The sequence below is a fragment of the Protobothrops mucrosquamatus genome, unplaced genomic scaffold, assembly GCF_001527695.2.
Source record: "Protobothrops mucrosquamatus isolate PMUCROS unplaced genomic scaffold, P.Mucros_1.0 scaffold4387, whole genome shotgun sequence".
Classification (NCBI taxonomy): domain Eukaryota; kingdom Metazoa; phylum Chordata; class Lepidosauria; order Squamata; family Viperidae; genus Protobothrops; species Protobothrops mucrosquamatus.
This window is the reverse complement of record NW_015390300.1, coordinates 60,777-81,572: the sequence shown is the minus strand read 5'-3', so window position 1 is coordinate 81,572 and position 20,796 is coordinate 60,777. Positions and strand designations below refer to the sequence as shown.

Below are 20,796 nucleotides of genomic sequence, written 5' to 3'. Positions count from 1 at the left end.
TTTCATGACCCAACTAGGTAACAGCATCAGTTCTAGAAGGGAGTGGGGTGGTGGTGGTGGTGGTGGTGGTGGTGATGGAGGAGGACAAGGACTGTGGGGTCCTTGGTGCTCTCCGAGCTGGGTGGTTTCCTTGCAGACGTTTCATGACCCAACTAGGTAGCACCATCAGCGCTAGAAGGAAGGTGGGTTTGCAGAGAGGAGGATGGGGGAGGAGGAGGAGGAGGAGGGGAAGGGAAAGGGGGAGGACTGTGGGGGTCCTTGGTGCTCTCTGAGTTGGTTGCAGACGTCTCATGACCCAACTAGGTGACATCATCGGTGCTAGAAAGGGGTGATGTTTGCGGAGAGAAGGAGGAGGAGGAGGAGGAGGACTGTGGAGTCCTTGGTGCTCTCTGAGCTGGGTGGTTTTCTTGCAGACGTCTCATGACCCAACTAGGTAACATCATCAGTGCTAGAAAGGGGTGATGTTTGTGGAGAGGAGGAGGAGGAGGAAGAAGAGGAGGAGGAGGAAGGGGGCGAGGAAAAGGACTGTGGGGTCCTCTCTGAGCTGGGTGGTTTTCTTGCAGACGTTTCATGACCCAACTAGGGAACAGCATCAGTGCTAGAAGGAAGTGGGGTTTGCAGAGAGGAGGAGGAGGAGGTGAAGGATATGGAGGAGGAAGGAGAACGAGGAAAAGAAGAAGAAGAAGAAGAAGAAGAAGAAGAAGAAGAAGAAGAAGAAGAAGAAGAAGAAGAAGAAGAAGAAGAATTAGTAGTAGTAGTAGTAGTAGTAGTAGTAGTGGTGGTGGTGGTGGTGGTGGTGGTGGAGGTGGTTGTAGTGGTAGTAGTAGTAGTAGTAGTCTGTGAGGTCCTTGGTGCTTTCTGAGCTTGGTGGTTTTCTTCCAGACGTTTCATGACCCAACTAGGTAACATCATCAGTGTAAGAAGGAAGTGCTAGAAACAAACCCCACTCCTTTCTGATGTTATCCCTTAGTTGGGTCATGGAACGTCTGCAAGAAAATCGGCAAGCTCAGAGGGCACCAAGGATCCCACAGTCCTCCTCCTCCTGCCGATAAGTTACCGATTACTGTACCTTTACTACAACAGTGAAGTTGGGTAATGAAACGTCTGCAAGAAAACAAGCAAGCTCAGAGACTACCAAGGACTCCTCATGTCAATCCTGCAAGCTACAAATATTCTCCTTTATTGCTATTTACATTCGCCGTGCAAATCCCGCCACAGTTCCGTGCCCTTTGGAATAACGACCCTGCTTTCTGAATTCTCACTGAAATGTCTGTGGGAATAAGCAACGTTTTAACTACGCCCGGCGTGCCACTTGAATGCTTTTGAAACAAGCTTTTATTTTTATTTTATTTTTTTTTGTCTCATCCTAGCTTGCGATCGTTGGTCGGTGCTTCCTCCCCCCGATCTCCCCCACGACATCAACCGGTTTGGACACTCGGCGGTGCTGAGGAATAAGTAAGGAGGCGGAGTATCTTGCGTTTGGGTGGAAAGTGGTAGTAGTAGTAGTAGGGGGAAAAGGGAGACGGGGGCGGCGTCGGCGTTGTGGGTTCCCGAAGAACCTTTCTAGTTCTTATTTTTTTGTTTTTAATTCGTTTACCGAGAGATAAAATGCAAAACTGCGGAGAGAAACGGAAGGAGAAAAAGCGTAGCGTAAAAAGGAACGGAAAAAGAAAAGCCTTGAATTCTCTCTTTTTTTTTGGTGCAGGAGAATAAGGTCATAACATACACCACCTCATCTTTTTTTCCCTTTTGTGTAATAATACACGCTAGTCCTTTCTGTAATAACTAGCCTGTTTAGTCAGCCAAACCCCAAATCAGTTTTTTTTTTCCAGCTCAAGCACAAAGTCCAGAAGCAGTTTTCCAAGTAGAAAGGAAGTTAATTGTGTTATTTTTTTCTTTCTTTCTTTCTTTTTAAATCAAAGCAGTCAATTAAGCCGTCTCTGCCAACTCCCTCAGCTTTTGAAGCCAGTTTTGTCCATTATGGAAATCCAAGGATTTGATTCCGTTTTTGCGCAATAGATTATTCCTGCTGCTGTGATGCCTGGAGAGGTAACCACTTTAGGACTCCCACATCTCAGTGAAACATATCTTGTTTTTAAGATATTTTTCCGGGACATTATACAGCCGCTGAAGCGCCAGTCGCTAACAGAATAACAAGAGTTGGAAGGGACCTTGGAGGTCTTCTAGTCCAACCCCCTGCTCAAGCAGGGGACCCTAGACCATTCCAGACGACGGCCATCCAATCTCTTATTTAAAGCCTTCAGTGATGGGGCACCCACAACTTCTGGTGGCAAGCCGTTCCGCTGGTTAATAGTTCTCATTGTCAGGAAATTTCTCCTTAGTTCCAGGTTGTTTCTCTCCTTGATGAGTTTCCATCCGTTGCTTCTTGTCCTGCCTTCTTCAGGCGCTTTGGAGAATACCTTGACTCCCTCTTCTTTGGGGCAGCCCAGAGATACTGGAATACTGCTATCCTGTCCCCCCTCGTCCTTCTCTTCATTAAACTAGACATCCCCAATTCCAGCAGCCGTCCCTTATATGTTTTACATCATCTAGTCCAACTCCCTGCTCAGGCAGGAAACCCTATACCATTTCAGACAAATGGCTATCCAGTTTCTTCATAATAATAATAAAGTTGGAAGGGACCTTGGAGGTCATCTAGTCCAACCCCCTGCTCAGGCAGGAGAACTATACCATTTTGGACAAATGGCCGTCCAGTCTCTTCTTAAAAACTTCCAGTGTTGGAGCCTTCACCGCTTCTGGAGGCAGGTTGTTCCACTGGTTAATTGTTCTCACTGTCAGGAAATTTCTCCTGAGCTCCAGGTTGCTTCTCTTCTTGATTGGTTTCCATCCGTTGCTTCTTGTCCTGCCTTCCGGCGCTTTGGAGAATGGCTTGACTCCCTCTTCTTTGGGGGAGCCCCTGAGATACTGGAAGATTGCTGTCATGTCACCCCTGGTCCTTCAGATCTGGTGATTGCAGATTGAAGAGCTAATGGCGACAAGACTTTGATTCATGAGGTGGGATTCTTAAAACTGAGAACACAGAATAATAGAGCTGGAAGGGACCTTGGAGGTCATCTAGTGCAACCCCCTGCTCAACCCGGAAATCCTATACCATTTCAGACAAATGGTTGTCCAGTCTCTTCTTGAAAATCTCCAGTGTTGGAGCATTCACCGCTTCTGGAGGCAGGTTGTTCCACTGGTTAATTGTTCTCACTGTCAGGAAATGCCTCCTTAGTTCTAGGTTGCTTCTCTCCTTGATTAGTTTCCATCCGTTGCTTCTTGTCCTGCCTTCAGGTCCTTTGGAGAACAGCTTGACTCCCTCTTCTTTGGGGCAGCCCCTCAAATACTGGAACACTGCTATCATGTCCCCCCTCGTCCTTCAGATGTAGCCTGGGGGTTGGGAAGCATAAAAAACCTCCACGTCTCCTTTACATCAACCGTATCCTTGCGTCTGAACAGAGCGTGCATCGCCTCTTGAACAGAGTCCAATTCTTCCTCTCTCCCCCTCCAGCTCTTTATTTCCGCATGCTGACGAGCTGCAGAGGTTAATTGTGGGAACGTAACTTTTTACAAGTTTTGAAACCTGATGATTTAGCTCACAGGATCCTCCATCCGTCCCCCCTGGCTTTGAACGACCAGATTCCTACTCAGTTTTTCCAGCCCATTCGCTGGCTAATGGGCCTCCGGCTTAACCGCTCCCCCCCAAAAGACCCCCTCTTAAATCTTCTCTTGGGCAAAAGCCATTGGCGGTTCCGGCTTGCGGTTCCGAGCTGCCTTTCCTGAACTCTTATCTCCCACATTCTGCCGAGCCCTCGCTTCATCCGCAGCTTCGCCCGTTGCTTTAAAAATAAAATAAAATAAAATCCCGCCGAAAGCTGTTTTAACGCTACTTAGGTTCCGTTAGAAAGTTTTTGGCTCCCCTTCGCTTGCTCGGGACGCTCTGCAATGAAAAGGTTTCTGTTCCTTCTGCACTCCGGTCGTAATTCTGCATTTCAAAAGTTAAAAAAAAAAGAATAAGAAAATACCTGCCCTCAAAATACGCGACGTGAGCTATTCACCCAAGCCTTTTCCGTTCGCTTGGGAGTTCCCTTCGATTGGAGGTAGCCATGGCTTGGGAATAAGCCTGTCTAAGCCTCTCTTCGTTACCGTTCATACGATAAGGTTTGGAAGCCAGCTGGAGTCGCCTTGTGGTGAGATGATGGGGGGAAAAGTTATGTAATGTAGCATGACGCAAAGGTGATGTAATAATGCAAGATAGAATTAGCATTAGCATTAGAAATAGAATGGAATGGAATAGATGATAGATAGAAGAGAATAATGCAATGTACAATAGAATTAGAATAGGGATAGGGATAGAATAGAATAGGGATAGAATAGGAATAGGAAAGACTAGACTAGAATAGAGTAGAATAGAATAGAATAGAATAGAATAGAATAGAATAGAATAGAATAGAATAAGGAATAGAATATAATAGAATGATAGACTAATAGAATGTAGAATAGAACTGAATAGAGAATAGAGAATAGAAAACAATAGAATAGAATAGATAGAATAGAATAGAGACTAGACTAGACTAGACTAGAATAGAATAGAATAGAATAAGGAATAGAATAGAATAGAATAGAATAAGGAATAGAATAGAATAGAATAAGGAATAGAATAGAATAGAATAGAATAAGGAATAGAATAGAATAAGGAATAGAATAAGGAATAGAATAGAATAGAATAGAATAGAATAAGGAATAGAATAAGGAATAGAATAGAATAGAATAGAATAGAATAGAATAGAATAGAATAGAATAGAATAAGGAATAGAATAGAATAGATTAGATTAGAATAGAATAAGGAATAGAATAAGAAATAGAATAGAATAAGGAATAGAATAAGGAATAGAATAGAATAGAATAGAATAAGGAACAGAATAAGGAATAGAATAGAATAGAATAAGGAATAGAATAGAATAGAATAAGGAATAGAATAGAATAAGCAATAGAATAGAATAAGGAATAGAATAGAATAGAACAGAATAGAACAGAATAAAACAGAACAGAACAGAACAATAGGATAGGATAGGATAGGATAGGATAGGATAGATGATAGAAGAGAATAATACAATGCAGAACAGAATAGAGATTAGAGTATAGAATAGAATACAAGTATGAATAGAACAGAATACAATTTAGAATTTAGAATAGAATACAATTTAGAAGAGAAGAGAAGTAAGAGAAGAGAGAAGACTAATAAGCACGAGATAACCTCTTTGCCTACTCTGATCGGTCTGGTCCAAGGGACTTACACAATAGGCCCTAAAATCACTCTTGACCCCAGCCTTCCTTGCCAGCGTCAGAGCCCTGGATTAACCCCTTCCATCTTCTTCCTTTTTTTGTTAGCACCATGTACCTCTTCGGAGGCTTCAACAGCCTGCTTTTGAGCGACCTCGTGAAATACACGCCCGAAAGCTGCGAAGCGTACCTCACTAAGGTCTCCTGCTTAAAGGCGGGCCCTGGCGTCCGATGTGTCTGGAACGCCTCGGTTTCCCAGTGCCTCCCGTGGGAAGGGGCCCCCACACAGCAAGAACGCAAAACGAATGACGAATGCCCTTCTTGGCTGGGTACGTATAAAACATTGGTTTTTATCCATACTGTGTCCGTGGCCACTTTGAAGGCCTGTGGACTTCAGCTCCCATAATTCCCCAGCCACCGTAGCTTATTCTCTTGTAATCCCTTTCTCTGCGCTCTCTTCACTTTAGGGGGTAAGAGAAAAAGAAGCAGGCATGGCTGGCTGGGAGTTGAAGTCCACAGGTCTTAAAGTGGCCGAGGGTGAGAAATACCGGCATACACACTCCTTTGTGAGGTTGTGTTTACTGTTTCAGAGCAGCCAGTGGAAAATCAAATTGGGAGGGGTCCTTGATTTTATTTTTATTTCTTATTTTATTTTATTTTTTTGACCTTGAAAGTCGGATGCCCTTTCATTTCGTCCACTGCCACGAAATGTTCTTTGTCAGCTGGATAGTGGATATGCAGGTGGTCCTCAGTTTACGACTATTCGGTTAGTGACCATTAAAAAATAGTGTCTGTTTTATGACCGGGTTTCACACTTAACGACTGTCGCAGGCTCCCCACGGTCACGTGATCAAAATTCAGACACTTGGCCACTGGTTCATAATTACGACAGTCGCAGTGTCCCCGGGGATCACGTAAAATGGGGCAAAATTCACGTAATAACTGTCTGGCTTAGCAATGTAGGTTTTGGACTCCATTATGGTATGTCTAGTGCAGGGGTAGGCAACCTCGGCTCTTTTATGACTGGTGGACTTCAACTCCCAGAATTCCTGAGCCAGCCATGCTGAGGGGAAAGGGAGAGGTTTCGAAGCTGAGCCATGCTGGCTGAGGAATTCTGGGAGTTGAAGTCCACGAGTCATAAAAGAGCCAAGGTTGCCTACCTCTGGCCTAGCCTAACAAAGAGAAGGATGAGGGGGGACAGGATAGCAGCCTTCCAGTATCTCAGGGGCTGCCCCAAAGAAGAGGGAGTCAAGCTATTCTCCAAAGCCCCTGAAGGCAGGACGAGAAGCAACAGATGGAAATTAGTCAAGGAGAGAAGCAACCTAGAACTAAGAAGAAACTTCCTGACAGTTAGAACAATTAACCAGTGGAACAACCTGCCACCAGAAGCTGCGAATGCTCCAACACTGGAAGTTTTTAAGAAGAGCCTGGACAGCCATTGGTCTGAAATGGTATAGGGTTTCCTGCCTGAGCAGGGGGTTGGACTAGATGACCTCCAAGGTCCCTTCAAACACTGTTATTCTGTCTTCTGTAAAAGTTCAGAAGGACTTCAATATTTGAGGGGCTGCCCCAAAGAAGAGGAGGGGGTCAATTTATTTTCCAAAGTCCCTGAAGAAGGCAGGACAAAAAGCAACGGATGGAAACTCATCAAGGAGAGAAGCAACCTAGAACTAAGGAGAAACTTCCTAGCAGTGAGGAGAATTAACCAGCGGAACAGCCTGCCACCAGAAGTCGTGAATGCTCCAACACTGGAGGTTTTTAAGAAGAGACTGGACAGCTGTTTGTCTCGAACGGTGTAGAGTTTCCTGCCTCAGCAGGGGGCTGGACTAGAAGACCTCTAAAGCCCCTTCCAGCTCTGTCATTCTGTTATCCAAAGCCTCCAGAGATAGAGAACCCACCGTCTTCCTAAGGAGACGGATCCGCTTTTGGAGCGATCTTGTGGCCAGGAAGTTTTCCTGATAAGTCCACTTGCCCTGAGCAGCACATCTGCTGCATCTGCATCCTTGGGGCAGAGGAAATAAACCTTTTGTCACTCGGAGGGTGGGATGGTGACGGCTCTCCTCTCTCCCCAGCTGTGGAGCACGAAAAGTGCGACCAGATCACCGACTGCTACAGCTGCACAGCCAACACCAACTGGTGCCACTGGTGCACGGACCAGTGCCTGTCCAAGAACAGCAACTGCTCGGAAGACCAGGTGAGCCTTCGGCCACTCTTGGCTGCCCCTCTGCAAGGGAAGGCTCCCTGGCCCTTGACGCCGGGGCCTGGGTTGGGGAGACGCTGATTGGGAGGGAGGGAGGGAGGGAAGGAAGGAAGGAAGGAAGGAGGGAGGGAGGGAGGAAGGAAGAAAAGGAGGAAGGAAGGAAGGAGAGGGAGGAAGGAAAAGCGGGAGGGAGAGATGAAGGAAAAGGGATGAAGAAAGATAAAAAGGGAGAGGGAGGGAGGAAGGAAAGAAGGAAGGAAGGAAGGAAAGATGGAGGGAGGGAAGGAAGGAAAAGAGTTAGGGAGGGAAGGGAGGGAGGAAGGAAGGAAGGAAAAGGGAGGAAGGAAAGAAGGAAAAAAGGAAGGTAGGAGAGGGAGGGAGGAAGGAAGAAAAAGGGAGGAAGGAAGGAAGATAGAAGGAGACGGAGGAAGGAAAGAAGGAAGGAAGGAAGAAAAGATGGATGGCGGGAAGGAGGGAGGGAAGGAAGGAAGGAAAAGGGAGGGAGGGAGGGAGGGAAGAAGGAAGGAAAAGGGAGGGAGGAAGGAAGAAACGAGAGGAAGGAAGGAAGGAAAAAGAAGGAAGAGGGAGGGAGGAAGGAAAAAGGGAGGGAGGAAGGAAGAAAAAGGGAGGAAGGAAGGAAGATAAAAAGGGAGGAGAGGGAGGGAGGGAGAAAGGAAAGAAGGAAGGAAGAAAAGATGGAGGGAGGGAGGGGAAGGAAGGGAGGGAGGAAGGAAAAGAGGGAGGGAGGAAGGAAGGAGAGGGAAGGAGGGAAGGATGGGAGGGAGAGAAGGAGGGAAGAAGAAAAAGGGAGGGAAAGAAGGAAGGAGAGGGAGGAAAGGAAGGTAGGAAAGGAAGAAAGGAAAGGAAGAAAAGGAGGAAGGAAAGAAGGGAGAAGGAAGGGAGAGGAAGGAAGGAAAAGAGGGAGGGAGGAAGGGAGAAGGACAGGAAGGAAGAATGCAGACCGAATCAATCCCGCTTGACTGAAAGAAAGCTTATTTTTTGCTCTCTTTTCCTTCCTTCCTTCCTTCCTTCCTTCCTTCCTTCCTTCCTTCCTTCCTTCCTTCCTTCCTTCCTTCCTCCCTTCTTCTCCCTTTCCTTTCCTTTCCTTTCCCTTCCTTCCTTCCTTCCTTCCTTCCTTCCTTCCTTTCTTTCTTTCTTTCTTTCTTTCTTTCTTTCTTTCTCCTAGACCCCCATTGCCGCCTTCGAAAGCTGCCCCAAGGACCACCCGGCCTTCTACTGCAACAAGAAGAGCAGTTGCAAGAGCTGCAGCCTGGACCAGAACTGCCAGTGGGAAGCCCGGAACCAGGAGTGCATCGCTCTGCCCGGTAGGCCTTCCCCTCCCTCACCTGCCCCCCCCTAAACCCCCCCCAAGGAGAGAAAAAAGGAACAACAACTTGGGTTCCGGCCCCCTCCAGGAAAGAACTGGACGGGGTGCTCACCAGGAGTCCTCGGCTTACGGGCCCCACTGAGCTCAAAATCCCCGTCGCTAAGCAAGACACAGATTAAGTCAGCGTCGCCCCATTTGACGACCTTTCTCGCTGTACTTGTGAAGCGAATCCCTGCGGTTGATAAGTTAGGAAGTTAACGGTCGTTAAGCGAATCCGGATCCCCCTTTGCTTGTCATCACACGACCCCGGGACGCTGCGACTGTCATAAATGCGAGTCAGTTGCCAAGCCGCTGAATTTTGATCCTTTGACTGCCGGGATGCTGCGACGGCCGTTAAGTGTGAAAAACGGTCCTAAGTCCCTTTTTTCCCCCCTCAAGTGTTGTTGTAATTTCGAACCGTCACTAAATGAATCATTATAAGTCGAGGACCTGAAGGGGTCCTGGTCAAATTTCCCTCCTGAGGGGCAGAGCTGTCTGAATTCTCACCCATCTCCCTGAGAATCTTTTTTTACAACCCCACATAACAAGGTTGCGTCTTTCTTCCTTCCTCACAATCCGTCCTCTCTTGTTGTTTTTGTGTGACGTGAACAAACGTTTCGATTTAGCTTGCTTGGTTTTTGTTTATTTATTTGTCATCATCACGTTTATTCATTCATTCATTCATTCATTCATTTATTCATTTATTTATTTGTCATTAAATTTATTTGCCTCCTATCTCGCCCGTGTTTCTCCTTTAGGCTGCTTACAACAATAAACCGATTTTAGAAATGCGAGTGTGAACCAAACAGAAGTTAAATAATACAGCAATAAAAGAAACAACGAACAGTTTTTTAAATTTTTGTTTTGTTTCTGTTTTAAGATAATGAGAAATGTAAAAGGTGTTGGGATGNGTCATTAAATTTATTTGCCTCCTATCTCGCCCGTGTTTCTCCTTTAGGCTGCTTACAACAATAAACCGATTTTAGAAATGCGAGTGTGAACCAAACAGAAGTTAAATAATACAGCAATAAAAGAAACAACGAACAGTTTTTTAAATTTTTGTTTTGTTTCTGTTTTAAGATAATGAGAAATGTAAAAGGTGTTGGGATGGCTTGTATGAGGAAAAAGCCGTAAATGCTTAAGTGTAATTAACTCTTAAGAAAATCTTAACAGGGAAAAATGTTTTTTTTTTAACATTTCGGGGAAAACAAATTTAAACGGAGACCTTTAAAAACAGGATCTGTGACAAGATGATTAAGATGATTAACTAGAAAAGATTTGTATTGATGGGGTTGTTACTTGTAGAAACACTGGAAAAATGTCTATATTCAATTGTTACCTACTAAAATGACTAAGAAATGGGCTAATTTAAGGTTGGTAAAAGAGAATAGTATTGGAAGAAGAGAAAATCAAGGGAAGCTTATTATGTGGAGTATGGAATTATAAAAATTAATTGTTTTGATTGTTTGTGAATAGAAATCCAGACAACACGCTGTTTACCAAATATTAATGATGATTATGTTAAAAAATTAATAAAATATATTAAGAAAAAACAGAAAACAAAGATAATACAATTGGTCCTCGACTTAACGAGGATTTGCTTAGTGCAGGGGTAGGCAACCTTGGCTCTTTTATGACTGGTGGACTTCAACTCCCAGAATTCCTGAGCCAGCCATGCTGAGGGGAAAGGGAGAGGTTTCCAAGCTGAGCCATGTTGGCTCAGGAATTCTGGGAGTTGAAGTCCACGAGTCATAAAGCAGCCTAGGCCTAGGCCAGAGGTAGGCAACCTTGGCTGTTTTATGACTCGTAGACTTCAACTCCCAGAATTCCTGAGCCAGCCAAGCTGAGGAGAAAGGGAGAGGTTTCCATGCTGAGCCATGCTGGCTGAGGAATTCTGGGAGTTGAAGTCCATAAGTCATAAAGCGGCCTAGGCCAGAGGTAGGCCACCTTGGCTCTTTTATGACTCGTGGACTTCAACTCCCAGAATTCCTGAGCCAGCCATGCTGAGGGGAAAGGGACAGGTTTCCAAGCTGAGCCATGCTGGCTCAGGAATTCTGGGAGTTGAAGTCCACGAGTCATGAAGGGGCCAAGGTTGCCTACCCCTGGCTTAGTGACTGTTCAAAGTTTACAACAATACTGAAAAAAGTGACTCTAGGATGGTTTTTCATACTTAACGACTCGCATTTATGACGGTTTGCAGTGTCCCGGGGTCACGTGGTCCCCCTTTTGCGACCTCCTGACAAGCAAAGTCAACGGGAGAAGCCATTTTGTGTTATTAACTCAACAACTTGCAGGGATTCACTTAGCCGCTGTGGCAAAGAAGGTCGTAAAATGGGGGCACAAACTCACTTAACCACTGCCTTGCTTAGCGACAGAAATGTTGTACTCCCCTGTGGCCGTAAGTCGAGGATGTCAGTACGGTAACAAAAAGTCGGACCAATTTAAGACGGGTGGACTTCAACTCCCAGAATCCCCCAGCCAGCCATGCCGTCAAAGCACTGCGTTTGTGTTTTTCCGCATTGTCTCTTTCCTTTCCCAACTCACCCAGGGAAGATCACAGCCAACAAAACCACAAAAGGATTTTTTTTTGTGGCTGATTATTTTAACTTTAAGGGTTGTGGACTTGAACTCCCAGAATCCCTCAGCCAGCCATGCCGCTTGGCAACTTTAAGGCTTGTGGACTTCAACTCCCAGAATTCCCAGGGCTGGCTGAGGAATTCTGGGAGTTGAAGTCCACAAGTCTTAAAATTGCCAAGTTTGAAGACCCCTGTTTTATATATATGATTTTTTTTTTTGCAGAAAACATCTGTGGGGCCACGTGGCACCTGGTGGGGAACTCCTGCCTGAGGATCACCAACACAAAAGACAGCTACGACAACGCCAAGCTGGCCTGCCGGAGTCACAACGCCGCTCTGGCCTCCCTCACCACGCCGAAGAAGGTGGAGTTTCTCCTGAAGGAGCTGCAGAAGACCCAGTCCACAGTGAGTGACTCGTTCCCCCCTTTCAGGTTTCCGCTGGGGAGGGGGCAGCCGTGGATGCCCATTGGGTGGGTGGGGCCCACTGGAAATGCAACATATCTCTGCGTCCAGACTTGAACCCGTGTCACTGTGTGGGCTCCTTCACGCTGTCTTTGAGCTTGGTTTGTTTGCGTGCAGATGTCTACGGAGGTCCGCCAGGTCGTGGTTCTCCCTCCCAACACTGATGAAGTTACCCAGTTGGGCCGTGAAACGTCTGCAAGGTGCTTTTTTTTCCCCCATGAGGCCACTGGACTATTTTTTTTTTGGTTTTCCCTCGAAGAGGTTTCGCTCCTCATTATCCGAGAAGCTTCTTCCGTTCTGGCGGAAGAATTGCCCCGACTTCTTTATGGAAGGCTAACGACCAGGTGACTGCAAAAGAATATCAATCCTTCCGTTGCCCGCCGTTCGGTCAGAGCGGAAGAAGCTTCTGGGATGAGGAGGGAAACGTCTTCAAAGAACAAGGAAGTCCAGTTGCCTCCTGACAAAGCATCTTTGGGATAACCATGACCTGGATGGCTGAGACTCTCCCTGGACGACAACTGCAGTGATGGTTCAGACAATTGATTCTCTCTCTCCCTCCCTCTCTTTCTCCTTCTCTTTCTCCTTCTCCTTCTATTTCTCTTTCCCTTTCTCCTTCTATTTTTCCTTCTCTTTCTCCTCCTCCTGCTCCTCCTCCTTTTTCCTTCTCCTTCTATTTCTCTTTCTTCTGTTTTTCCTTCTCCTTCTCCTCTTTCTCCTTCTTCTCCTTTCTCCTTCTCCTATTTCTCTTTCCCTTTCTCCTTCTTCTGTTTTTCCTTCTCCTTCTTCTTCTCCTTTTCCTCGCATTTCTTTCTCTTTCTCCTTTCTCCTTTCTCCTCCTCCTTTCTCCTTCTCCTTCTATTTCTCTTTCCCTTTCTCCTTCTTCTTCTATTTTTCCTTCTCCTTCTCCTCTTTCTCCTCCTCCTCCTCTTTCTCTTTCCCTTTCTCCTTCTTCTGTTTTTCCTTCTCCTTCTCCTCCTTCTCGTATTTCTTTCTCTTTCTCTTTTTTCTTTCTCTTTCTCCTTTCTCCTCCTCCTCCTCCTCCTTTCTCCTTCTTCCATTTCTCTTTCCCTTTCTCCTTCTTCTATTTTTCCTTCTCCTCCTTCTCCTCGTATTGCTTTCTTTCTCCTCCTCCTTTCTCCTCCTCTTCCTTCTCCTTCTTCCATTTCTCTTTCCCTTTCTCCTTCTGTTTTTCCTTCTTCTCCTCTTTCTCCTCCTTCTATTTCTCTTTCCCTTTCTCCTTCTTCTATTTTTCCTTCTCCTCCTCCTCCTTCCCCTCGTATTTCTTTCTTTCTCTTTTTTCTTTCTCTTTCTCCTTTCTCCTCCTCCTCCTTTCTCCTTCTCCTTCTTCCATTTCTCTTTCCATTTCTCCTTCTTCTGTTTTTCCTTCTCCTCTTTCTCCTCCTTCTATTTCTCTTTCCCTTTCTCCTTGTTCTATTTTTCCTTCTCCTTCTCCTCCTTCTCCTTGTATTTCTCTCTCTCTCTCTCTCTCTCTCTCTCTCTCTCTCCCTCCCTCCCTCCCTCCCTCCCTCCCTCCCTCCTTCTCTCTACCTCTCTCTCCCTCTCCTCCCCCCCAGCCCAAAGCCTTGACACCCTGGGTCGGATTGCGAAAGATCAACATCTCCTACTGGTGCTGGGAAGACATGTCCCCCTTCACCAACACCCTGCTCCGGTGGCTTCCGGGGGAGCCCAGCGACATCGGCTTCTGCAGCTACTTAGCGGAGGCCAGCAGCCAGGGCCTGAAGGCCGCCACCTGCATCAACCTGGTCAACGGCAGCGTCTGCGAGCGGCCAGGTAAAGCGTCGACGAGCTTCATCCACCGGGCCCAGTGCGCACCTGGATCGAGCCTTGTGGAGGCTGTAGAATGACACTTAGGCAGAGTGGGAGAGGAGAGACCCTTAAAACAATTAATGAATGAATGAATGAATTAACTAAAGTAAAAAAGCGAAACCAGCGGGAAACCATCGGGTGCTCTATGTCTCTTATCTTCTTTGCGCCTGACCGCTGCAGATGTTTGGGAGAAGGCGCTCACATTCGCTCCGTGCCGCATCCGGTGTCCTTTTTTTTTCCTCCCCCCCCCTCTGCAGCCAACCACAGCGCCAAGCAGTGCCGCACCCCCTGCGGCCTGAGGGTGGCGTGCAGCGAATGCACCAGCAGCAACTCCGAGTGCATGTGGTGCAGCAACAAGAAGCAGTGCGTGGACTCCAACGCCTACGTGGCCTCCTTCCCTTACGGCCAGTGCCTGGAATGGCACACCGTCAGCAGCTGCCCACGTGAGACCGTCTCTTCCTGGCTGGAGCATCCCGGGAGGGCGGGTGGGGGGCATTCGGGAAGGGCACGTGGGAGGACGCCTGGGTGGTCTCTAGGCTGGGTGGGTTTTCTTGCAGATGTTTTGTGACCCAGCTAGGTAACACCATCAGTGCTAGAAGGGAGCGGAGGAGGAGGAGGAGGGCGAGGAGGAGGAGGAGGAGGAGGAGGAGGAGGAGGAGAACTGTGGGGTCTTTGGTGCTCTCTGAGCTGGGTGGGTTTCCTTGCAGACGTTTCATGACCCAACTAGGTAACAACATCAGTGCTAGAAGGGAGTGGAGGAGGAGAAGGAGGGCGAGTAGTAGGAGGAGGTGGTGATAGTAGTGGTGGTGGTGGAGGAGGAGGAGGAGGAAGAGGAGGAGGAGGAGGAGGACTGTGGGGTCCCTGGTGCTCTCTGAGCTGGGTGGGTTTTCTTGCAGACGTTTCATGACCCAACTAGGTAACATCATCAGTGCTACAAAGGAGCAGAGTTTGAGGAAGAGGAGGAGGAGGATGAGGGGAGGGGAGGAGGAGGAGGAGGAGGAGAAGGAAAGAAACCCTGGGACACTGCGACCGTCATAAATATGAGTCAGTTCCCAAGCGTCCAGATTTTGATCACGTGACCCTGGGGATGCTGCAACGGTCGCAAGTGTGCAAAACAGTCCTAAGTCCCTTTTTTTTGAGGGACGTTGTAAGTTTGAACGGTCACTAAATGAACTGTCGTATGCCGAGGACCACCTGTACATAAGCCAGGTCAAACGATGAAGCCACAGTGTTGGCGTGGAGACGTTTCCCGAGGCTTTCAGCCAGAGGAATTAAAAAAACAGCCACCGCAAAGGTCCGCAAAGGCTTCTTCCAGTTGCGGTTTGAAGGGCTGCGTAGAAGCCATGGCTTGCCGATAGGGGTTTAACAGCAAACCCTGGCTTCTGCAAACGAAGAAGCTGGAATTGGTGGGGACAAGATCAGAACGGGAAGAAAGGATGGTGAAGACAGTGAAAGACAGTTCTGTTCTTATCCTGGTGCCTGGGACATGTCTGAAGCCTTCCATCATTGGTGTCTAGGGAGATTCCCAGTCAATCCAGGTCAGGGTTATCCCAAAGGTGCTTTTTCAGGAGGCAACTGGACTTCCTTCTTTTCCTTTGAAGACGTTTTGCTTCTCATCCCAGAAGCTTCTTCAGTTCTGACTGAATGGTGGAGGATGGAAGGATTTATTTATTTTTTTAAACAATTTTTATTAGTTTTCCATTTTGCACCAACAGAAGCTGAAGAACCAACGTGGAGATATGGTGATCAAATAAAAAAAGAAAACAATAGCATTATAAATATACAGTTCACACAATATTTCTTAAAATTTCCCTCTCTATCTATCTATAATATTATAATCAAATTGATTCAAATAAAATCATTCATTAATATATCTAAATATAAATTCTCTTAATCAATCAAAACTTTCAACCGCTCAGTGTCTATTCTATACAAATCTATAATTTCTCACATATTTAAACTGAAACTGAAACTCTCCATTTATTTAAGATATATTATAATCTCATTACTACATTTCTAGGACAAATTTTCATTTGTATTGCTACATATGAATTTCATTAATCAATAAAGCTTTAGAAGAGCTCATTATCTATCCCCAAAATCCTGTTTTACACTTTATTAATTTTTCAAATATTAAAATTTAAACTAACCTATATAGTTACTATTCAGGTACCCCAAGTTTCTCTGATTTAAATCTATTCTTTTTCAATAATTCAGGATGGAAGGATTTATACTCCTTGCAGACGGCTGGTCCTTTGCGTCGTTGAGGCCACTTGGAGGTTTACCTGAGTGGTGCAAATGGGTGTGGAGCCTTCTTGGAACTGCGGAAAGGACCGTGTTGTCGACGGGAGATGGGTGGTGTCGTGTCCCTCCCCCTCCGTTGAGGGAGGGGCTGTTCAATTTCGACACAGATGGCCTCTTTGTCCCCTCTTTCAAACCCGGCGGTCCTCTCGGTCCAGAATCCACACAGATAAACCTCCAGGTGGCCTCCAGGACTAAAAGGATGCAAATGACCGGCTATCTACAAGGAGTATAAATCCTTCCGTTCCTCCCCATCCAGTCAGAGCGGAAGAAGCTTCTGGGATGAGAAGCGAAACATCTTCAAAGCAAAAAAACAAGAAAGTCCAGTTGCCTCCTGAAAAGAAAGTAGCTTTGGGACTTCCATCTGAATGCACAATCTTTGCTTTTCCCCCCCGCAGCCGAAAACTGCTCCGGCTACTTCACCTGCAGCCACTGCCTGGAGCAACCGGGCTGCGGCTGGTGCACGGATCCCAGTAACACCGGCAAGGGCCGATGCATGGAAGGCTCTTCCAGGGCTCCGATGAAGATGCCGGTGGCCTCGGCGCCCTCGGCAGGAAAAGCCTATCCAGACCCGGTCCTGGACGCCAGCCTGTGCCTGACGGAGACCAAATATAACTGGTCCTTCATCCAGTGTCCAGGTATGGAAAAGGGCCGGTTCCAAGCGGCCCACCTGTAAGGCTGGGATCCAGGCCTGATTCAGTTCATGGTCTCAAAAGGACACTTTTATTAGGGGTCAGTGACAGTAAGGAAGTCAAGGCAAGGTCTGCGGAAAATCCCGCTTCAAAGGTATAGTTAAACTAGCAATATTTATTCCTCCTTCCACTCAGAGTCATAATGTCCATTTGAAATCTAGCCAATCCACAAGTGGCAACGATGTGCGGGTAACTGGTGCAGTTGGCACGCATCTCAAGGTGGTCTACAGCTTTTGTTTCTCCGCAACCGTGGCCCTGATAAGGGAGACACCTTCCTTGCTCAGAGGGATGGAGGCAGGAGAGGGAAAGTAGAAAGCGAAAGTTATCCCAAGCTCCCCCTCCCCCCCCAGCAGAATGGCAGGCCCCCAAAGTAGAAAATACAGAGGTTTTGGGGACTTGACACCTTGGCAACTTTAAGATTTGTAGACCTCAATTCCCAGAATTCCTCAGCCAGCATGTCCACAAGTTTTAAGGTTGAAGCCCACAAGTTTTAAGGTTGGTCCACAAGTGTTAAGGTTGAAGTCCACATGTTTTAAGGTGGAAGTCCACAAGTGTTAAGGTGGAAGTCCACAAGTGTTAAGGCTGAAGTCCACAAGTTTTAAGGTTGAAATCCACAAGTTTTAAGGTTGAAGCCCACAAGGGTGAAGTCCACAAGTCTTATGGTTGAAGTCCACAAGTCTTAAGGTGGAAGTCCACATGTTTTAAGGTTGAAGTCCACAAGTCTTAAGGTGGAAGTCCACAAGTGTTAAGGTGGAAGTCCACAAGTCTTAAAGTTGAAGTCCACAAGTGTTAAGGTGGAAGTCCACAAGTGTTAAGGTGGAAGTCCACAAGTCTTAAAGTTGAAGTCCACAAGTGTTAAGGTGGAAGTCCACAAGTTTTAAGGCTGAAATCCACAAGTTTTAAGGTTGAAGCCCACAAGTCTTAAGGGTGAAGTCCACAAGTCTTAAGTTTGAAGTCCACAAGTCTTAAGGTTGAAGCCCACAAGTCTTAAGGTTGAAGTCCACAAGTCTTAAGGTTGAAGCCACACGTTTTAAGGTTGAAGTCCACAAGACTTAAGGTTGCGAAGGTGGGAGATCCCTTGGCAATTGTAAGATGTGTAGACCTCAACTCACAGAATTCCTCAGCCAGCACGTCCACAACTCTTAAAGTTGAAGTCCAGAAGTCTTCAGCCTTGGCATCTTTAAAACGTGGCTGACTGCAGCATTCTGGGAGTTGAAGTCCACAAGTCTTAAAAGTTGCCAAGGCTGGACACCACTGCTCTAGGTCAACCCTTTCATCTTAGCTGGTGTCTAGAAATCAGAGCCAGGGCAGTCAGATCCCCGATTATCAGGACCAGCTCTCCTTGTCAGGCCCCCTTCTGGCTTGTCAAGAAAGCCGAGCACTGAGGCAGCCTCCAGAAGTCGACACGAGAGAGAGAGAGAGACCGACACAAAACCTCTTTTCGCCCGCAGCCTGCCAGTGTAACGGGCACAGCAAATGTATCAACGAGAGCATCTGCGAGCGGTGTGAAAACCTGACGACCGGCAGGCACTGCGAGACGTGCATCTCCGGATACTATGGAGACCCCACGAACGGCGGGACCTGCCAGCGTAAGTCCCCCCCCCTGTCCTTCCTCCCCTCTTAATTGCAGACCAGCGCCGAGCAATTGTGCGTCGGCCACCTTAGCCGCGGTGATGCCCTTCACAGGCAGCGGTCATCAAGAACGCCCATGTTCCCCTACTCAATCATTTCAATACGCCGGGCCAAGAAATTCTGGATCAAATTAGCTGGATGGTAGAAATGCCTCTAATTTTCTGCCCGCGTTATTGCTTATTGACATGCCCTTGGTTCCCGCTCCGCTGGCGGAGAGGCTCCGAGGGAACGCAGCGTTCCACAGGGACGGAAGCTGGCGGCTTGTCAACCCGTCTTTCGGGTGCCTAACCATTGTTTGCCTGTCTCTGAGAGGCCTTTGCTCGCTCTGAAAAGGACGGGCCAGCTATTGTCTGCCAGTGCATAATTTAATTAAGGAAGAATGCATGCTTTCCTTCACTGATTAAATTGATAGCGACGTCTGGGGGGAGAAGAGGGGCTCGTATAGCGATACCTCGTTAAGAATCCCAGTCCTGAAGGCCCAGCAAGTTCGCTTTTCAGGCAGAAAAGCCTCTTAAAATAGCTTAACGCGCAGTCATTAACTGGAGAGGCGGGGGGAAAAAAAACGAAGCCAGATTGTTGCTGCTGCTGGTTTATAACCCCAAAAGACAGGCCGGCAGTGACCCCATTTTGGAAAAAAACCCAAAAACCAACACAGCACGAATGTCAGTCCCTAAATCCAGCAAATTGCCAGTTCCTAAAATCAGCGAGCTGACTCCGTCCTTTTTACTCTGGAGAAGGTTAGTTCTTAATCCAGATGGCTCAGCGGTTCGAGACGCTGCGCTCGTCCGCTGGAGAGCTTGACAGCCCAGGTTCGAGTCCCGAGCGCCACAAGACGGGATCACGGGATCCTCTTCCCTTTTGCGACTTTCTGCCGAGCAAAGTCAAAAGGGGAAGCCGGATTCGCTTAACGACCGCGTGACTAACTTGAGCGCTGCGGCGATTCCCTTAACGACGGTGGCGAGAAAGGTCGTGAAATGGGGTAAAACTCATTTAACATCCGTCTCGCTTAGCAATGGGAAGTTTGGGCTCAATTGTGCAGTCGTACGTTGAGGACCCCCTGTATTCCGACGGGTTTCCCAGGGAAGGAAATGGCGTAGCTGCCGATGTTTTAATAAAGGATGGCGAAGTGGCGAGCAAGTATTTGATAGTGATATTATACCTCGTTCTTTCCCGTTGCTTGTGAGCGATCTCTGCTGTGTAAAAGATGCTCGGGGTGCGCGTGGGGAAGTTTCTTCCCAAACTGTTCAACAAAGAAACAGACAAACTGAACATACATCCACCCAGGAGCGGAACCGACACTATATGGCAGACATGTCAAACACAAGGCCTGGCGGCTGGATGCGGCCCGCGACGTGGTTTCATGTGGCCTGCGAAGCCATCCTGGAAACCGTGAGGGAACGGCCCCCACTGCCATGGCCCTGGCCCAGGCCGGCCGGGAGGGAGCCAATGTACGATTTTGTGGTGGCCATCTTGGCACTTGCCCCGGTGGACCATGCCTTGGCACTTGCCCCGGTCCCACCCCCTTCTGCCAGAGACCCTCAGATCTGTCCCACTCCTGCCCAGGCCCCCACAGGCACCCTTGACGCGAATGATGTACCCACTCTGGCCACACCCACCTGCCCCCCCCCCCGGGCAACCACAGTGCTGATGCAGGCCTCAATGAAATTTGAGTTTGACACGCTTGGTATATGGAGACGGGCCGGGCGCGCTCGGCTTATTGGGCGGCGGAGGTCCCCGGGTGGATCCTGCGCACCTGGGCTGATGCTCTCTAGCATGAGCAATTTAGCCTCCTGTGTTTTCGGAGGTGTTTGGCAGATGTTCCTGACGCACAAAAAAGCTCAGCTTGGCAGCCTTGAGGGCTGACAACTTCCTGAAATCAAAGTCGTGACTTCTAAGAAGTGAATGAAGAAGCCTCTCTCCTTCCCTCTCTCTGCTTCTCTCTCTCTCTCTCTCTCTCTCTCTCTCCCTCTCTCCCTCTCTCCTTTTCCCCCTCTCTCTCCTTCTCCCTCTCTTTCTTTCCCTCCCTTTCCCTCTCTCCTCTCTCTCTCTCCCTCTCTCCTTCTCTCCCCTCCCTCCCTATCTCTCCCTCTCCCTCCCTTTCTCTCTCCCTCTCTCTCCTTCTCTCCTTCTCTCTCCTCCTCTCTCCCCCTTTCTCTCTCCCTCTCCTTCTCTCCCTCTCTCCCTCTCTCTCCCTCCCTTTGTCTCTCTCCCCCTCCCTCCCAGTCTCTTTCTCCCCCCCTCTCTCTCCCTCTCCCTTCCTTTCTCCCTCTCTCCTCTCCCTCTCTCTCCCTCCCTTTGTCTCTCCCTCTCCCTCCCTCTCTTTCTCCCTCCCTCTCCCTCCCTCCCTTTCTCTCTCCCTTCCCTCCCTCCCTCTCCCCCTCTCCCTCCCACTCTTTCTCCCCCTCCCTCTCCCCCTTTCTCTCTTTCTCTCCTCTCCCTCTCTCTCCCTCTCTTTGT

At 47.8% G+C, this 20,796-nt stretch overlaps 1 protein-coding gene across 1 annotated transcript in view; it reads left to right on the top strand.

The window, feature by feature from the left end:
- ATRN (attractin) overlaps positions 1-20,796 on the top strand; it is a gene marked incomplete at both ends in the record, with an annotated part of 93,109 nt that overhangs the window by 25,836 nt on the left and 46,477 nt on the right. The window contains 9 exons of the mRNA XM_015828296.1: positions 1,371-1,455; positions 5,392-5,612; positions 7,356-7,477; positions 8,670-8,808; positions 11,649-11,830; positions 13,462-13,678; positions 13,972-14,157; positions 16,414-16,653; positions 18,159-18,296. Of these exons, the coding sequence (XP_015683782.1) occupies positions 1,371-1,455; positions 5,392-5,612; positions 7,356-7,477; positions 8,670-8,808; positions 11,649-11,830; positions 13,462-13,678; positions 13,972-14,157; positions 16,414-16,653; positions 18,159-18,296 (1,530 nt within the window). The remainder of the gene's footprint in view (positions 1-1,370; positions 1,456-5,391; positions 5,613-7,355; positions 7,478-8,669; positions 8,809-11,648; positions 11,831-13,461; positions 13,679-13,971; positions 14,158-16,413; positions 16,654-18,158; positions 18,297-20,796) is intronic.